Source organism: Wasmannia auropunctata, unplaced genomic scaffold (genome assembly GCF_000956235.1).
Source record: "Wasmannia auropunctata unplaced genomic scaffold, wasmannia.A_1.0 LD336064.1, whole genome shotgun sequence".
Classification (NCBI taxonomy): Eukaryota; Metazoa; Arthropoda; class Insecta; order Hymenoptera; family Formicidae; genus Wasmannia; species Wasmannia auropunctata.
This window is the reverse complement of record NW_012026826.1, coordinates 1642728-1647847: the sequence shown is the minus strand read 5'-3', so window position 1 is coordinate 1647847 and position 5120 is coordinate 1642728. Positions and strand designations below refer to the sequence as shown.

General features: G+C 41.7%; 1 protein-coding gene across 1 annotated transcript in view; it reads left to right on the top strand.

Moving 5' to 3' along the window:
- The window catches only part of LOC105450315, a 7997-nt gene extending 6006 nt beyond the window's left edge, over positions 1-1991 (top strand). The window contains exons 5-7 of the mRNA XM_011690098.1: positions 128-246; positions 349-726; positions 1640-1991. Of these exons, the coding sequence (XP_011688400.1) occupies positions 128-246; positions 349-726; positions 1640-1991 (849 nt within the window). The remainder of the gene's footprint in view (positions 1-127; positions 247-348; positions 727-1639) is intronic.
- The last annotated feature ends 3129 nt before the right edge of the window (positions 1992-5120 follow it).

Genomic DNA, 5120 nt, shown 5'->3' with positions numbered 1-5120 from the left:
CGCGATACGTTTCTTTTGTTTACAGTTGGTCACGTTTGATAAAATGCAAATAGTGGAGAGGGGGTTTCCCCTCTTAACAAAATGATTTAAATAATTAAAGAGAGGGGGTTGATTCTATATTACGTAGCATTTTTGCGCGGGTGCGATCATTCCACAGTTGGAACGACTCAGAATAGTGGTCATCAGCTCTCGCAAAAAGAAACCTCCGCAAGATGGCCAATTTCTACGTTCCAATCGAGGCCGCGAGTGAGAAACCGTAAGTATCCATTTTGTATTTTTTTATCACGAAATTTTGTATAGAAATTTCTCCAGCGTATAACTCATCCGTTTTCTTTTTTCTTTTTTCAGTCCATCGAGCGTGTCATCGAACGTGCCACGCATTTTGAGAAGGCGATTGGCATTGACTCATACGTCCTATAAATGGCTGGACATTGGAATAAACGCTGGATCTTTGTCCATGATCGATCTGACGATCGGCGACAATCGTGGCAACGGCATCGTTCTGTCTCACGAAACTTGGAGAGCGCTGATGGATAGGCGCGCGGACGTCGAGCGACTCATGCAGTCAACTTCGACATCATCGTCGTCATCGTCATCGTTATCGATCTGTGACCTGACAGTGCATCTCGTGAAAATACGCGATGACAACATCGTTGCAAAATTGGCAACGCGCGACGCTTTTATTTACATGAAGCCCGCGACCGTGTTGTTCACGCTCGAACTCGAGTATTGCATCGAGAACATATACATCGACTTGCGGCAAACTATAATTATCGTTAACAATCGTTACAATGCATTCGTATCTTTTCTACGCCAGAATTGCATTACGAATAGATACGACGCGGCGAATATTCTGCGTAAAATGTGCGACAAGAGTTCGAGCGTCGAGTGCAAATTGGTGGCGTACGCTCTGAACGCTATTGTACGCGACGCGTTTCATAACGAATAATTTTTATATGTATCTTTTCTATATGTACGCTCTGAATATTATTGATATCGAATAATGACGAATAAATAACGTATCTTTTACTCCATCTTTACGATTATTTTTTCCCATCCTTTCCATTAATAAGAATACCAATGTATATAAGAATACTACTTATACTATTATATAGGAAGTAAACCAACACGCGCACACATATGCGGTTCCGTGTGACATCTCGATGGGGTCAACCTTGACCCTTTGAAAGTCAAACGTCTCGCTATGGTTGCGCTAAGGGTTTCGAACTCTTTTCCTCCTAGCGATGAGAACATATTATTTTGTTGTATCGCGTTTCGTATAAACATCCTAGAAGAGCTATGCATCGAGGCTCTGCCCAAGTTCTCAGTTTTCGGTCGTCGCCTCGCGCGTTAAGTGGTGCCTCCGGTACGTGTATAAACGGTTTTTTTAAATCGTTTTAGTGCAAAGTTTCATTATCGATGTCTTTGCCATAATTAAGTGTACACTATCTTTCCGCGGTGTACCTCGAATCATGGATTTTCGACGCGAGTCATCGTCGCCGCAAACACCGATGACAACGACGCTATCGACATCCGCGAATCTCCAGTGGTGCTGCGTTTCGACGATAAGTCTAGAGAGACTTTTTGTCTTTTTTCTGTTTATTGTATAGTTTTATGTTTATTTTGTTTTTTATTTCAGAACATCGGAGCGCAACTCCCCGGTTACACGTTCGTCCCCCGCTATCCCGACTTTCGTCACGGTGCGAGAATCTGTGCCAGAAGATTCTCGTACAACCGCCGCGGCGGGAGGTGCCCTGATTTTCGCCGCGGCCGAGGACCGCAACTCCCCTGGTTCGGGTGCAACCGCGATTTTCACCGCCGCGGAGGACCACACCCTATCTGGTTCGGGAGAAGTCCCAATTTTCGCCGCGGCGGAAGAAACCCTTATTTTTGCCGCGGCGAAAGAAACCCTTATTTTCACCGCGGTGGGAGGATCGGCGCGGCGGGAGGGCGCCGACACCAGAAATCTTCCAGGACGCGGAAAAGAATAAAGATGGCATCGAGATTGTCGCCATATACCGAGAGTTCATGGACGAACGCGGGGATGTAGAGGGAACGGACGGCGACGGCGCAACGGCGAGCGATGGCGTCGCGAGCGGTGGCGCGAGTCGTCCCATAGGCATCGCTCCGTTTTTCTTCGAAGACTTTGAGGACGCAGATGGCCCCATTCAAGGGGGCAGGGGCGTCTCTCCCGCTATGTGAAGAGTTGGAACGCAGCGAAAGGTAAATATATTATATAATTATTATACTTTCTTACGTTATGTTCAGTGTATAATTTTATTTGCATTGTATAAATTCATTTTTATTTTTTTCTGTTACAGAATGCCCAGCCTCTCGGTAACGGAAATATAAAAACTTATGTTATAATCAGGTGTCATAGGTTTTTACAGGCAGTTTTTATAACATAATTTTTTATTTTTCTGTTACAGTTTGTTCACAACAGCGACGCATACTGCCATTCAACCAGTCATTCAGCCTGCTTTTCAACCAGCCCCCCCCCACACACACACATACACGCACGCACACACACACACACACACACACACACAAATCCAGACAACGTCGTTAATATGTGAACCTATGATCGAACTTGCTGTCTGCGACACTGTCGTTCGAGGCACCAGCCAAATTGATACCTCTGATATTCCATCCACACGCCTTTTCTCTCTCATGGTATCGGACTTCCTTTCTGTCTATCATCTCGTAAAAATAAATAGTTTTATGAAATGGTATACAGGAGGGAGGTCCGATACTATAAGAGAAAGAAGGCGTGTGGATGGAACATCAGAGGTATCAATTTGGCAGAGGCGTCGACGGCGCAGGACACACGTACAAATCAACAGAATTAATTTTCACACTGCACCCCTTTATTTTAATCACTTTTTTATAACAACGTTAAATTACGTTTTTTATAATACATTTAATACTTGTAAACATATATATTTGTACATTTAATCCTTTCCATGGCGGCGCGAGGGAGACCGCGTGCGCGGGAGCGCGTTAGGGGCGCGTGCGTACGCGTAAGCGAGAACGCGCGGGAGCGAGAGCGCGCTAAGGGCGCGCTATGTGTGGGAGAGAGAACGCGCGGGAGCGAGAGCGCGCTACGGGCGCGCTATGCGTGGGAGAGAGAACGTGCTATGTGTGAGCGCGCTATGGGCGTAGGAGGACGGCGGGGGGCGCGCAACCCCCCTCGCGAAAAATCCCCTCACACCATAAATCATCTTGGCAATGCGTGATGTCACCCCCCCCCCGCTCATATTCTCAAAGAGCCCGCCGCTAATTGTTTATGTAAACATACATAGCCCATGTTTAAACATACATGGCCCATGTTTATATAAACATCTCGGCGGTTACTCCCTGTGACGTCATTCCCCCGCGCAAATTCTCCCCCGCCCCTCACCCTCCTCGGAGCTCCTAGGTTAGAACCGGCCTATACATATTACTACTGTTTTTTTTGTATATAATATTAAATAATTTAGTACTTTACCAAATTTCAGATTTTATAATAAAATAGTTACGTTCAATTAATTTTTGTTGCATCTTTAAGGTAATGCTGACGCGACATGTTCCGACGATGGGCTGTCTGACCACTATATTTCTACATTTTGTTGCATAAATTATTCGTACAATCATTTTCAGCTTTTATAAAATACTTACGTGACACTAGTTTTTTCGACGTCTTTAAAAGAGTGCCGGCATCAGGTGTCCTAACATCTAACTGCTGACTGCAGAATTTTGATTTTTATCCTACTTGTAACCAAATATCAAAAAACTAACTTTTATAAAATAGTCACGATTTTTTCACGCGAGCTCCCCGACTATACCAAGAACGGTCGCGCAATGGCAATACCCGAAATGCTTAGCGCTGACGCGGCAGCGCGTAGAGCATAAGTACGCGCAACGATAAGCCGCGGGCGGTCAGTCTTTGCTTCCGTCTTGTTACGTTAAAATAACGGTCGATCTTTACATCCGTTTCGTCAAGTTAACCTAACAGTCGATAGTTACAAGGTAAAGGTGTTAAATAAATAAAAATAAAGTCTGTGACTATTAGTGATAACATAAAGTATATATTTTAACCGAAAAGGAACAAGTGTCGGTGTTTGTCATAAAACCCTGTGAAGTCCCGTTTCCCGCGGAGTCGGATCCTCTTGTGCCCTATCCCGGCACAACAAAATTATGTAATGACAATTGTAGAATTATTTTTGATATAATTCTATGTGGTAGTAGTATTATAATTTGCAATAGCAAATTTTGTATCTAGTTGAATAACCATAACAAGATATGTTACTACTGCTCCAGCAATCTGTAAAAAAAACTTTATTTAGAAAATCTGTGTTATTGCGAAAATGAGTAGAAATGAATTTTTGCTTACAGAGCAAATAAAAGAAATATTGATTTCATATAGTCCTAAAGCAGTAAACGTTAAATTCTCATGGACCAGCTGAAGTGAAAAGTATACCACCTAAATAATATATATAAAAGTTTGTATAAAAGAGTATTCAAAAATTTTGTATTTGAAATATTACATAAAAATAATCTTACTTCAGTCCGCAATGATTTATAGTCCAAGAAAGCATCATGCAAAATAATTGCCATTTGCCTAAACTAAACATAACAAAATTAAAATCACATTATCCACGCTCACTCATATACACGCATACTTCTGTGATAACAAAAGTGCGTGCGCGCATGCGTGTGTATTTACTACAGTATATACGTATATGTGTGTTGCGTAATTCGCTAATCATATAATGCTATTTCTTAATAAAAAACAAATTAAAAATTTCTAAACTATTTTTAACACAGACATTATTCATAGCACAAAAATTGTTAGCATTATTATACAATAAAAAACTATGTAATTGTATGAAACTACGTAATTAATAAATATAAAGTATACAATATAAATGTATATATAATATAATAAATAAATATAATATACATAAATATGTATATACAAGGGTGATTCAGAATAAGTATATTGTCCTTAAACATACGTATTTCTGACCACATTCTGAGACGATTTTTCCTTTGGCAAAAATTTGTGCGGAGCTTAGTTTTCAAGTTATAAAGAGAAATAGTTAGCGAATTACGGGCCGCGTACGGAAGGTAGACAGGGG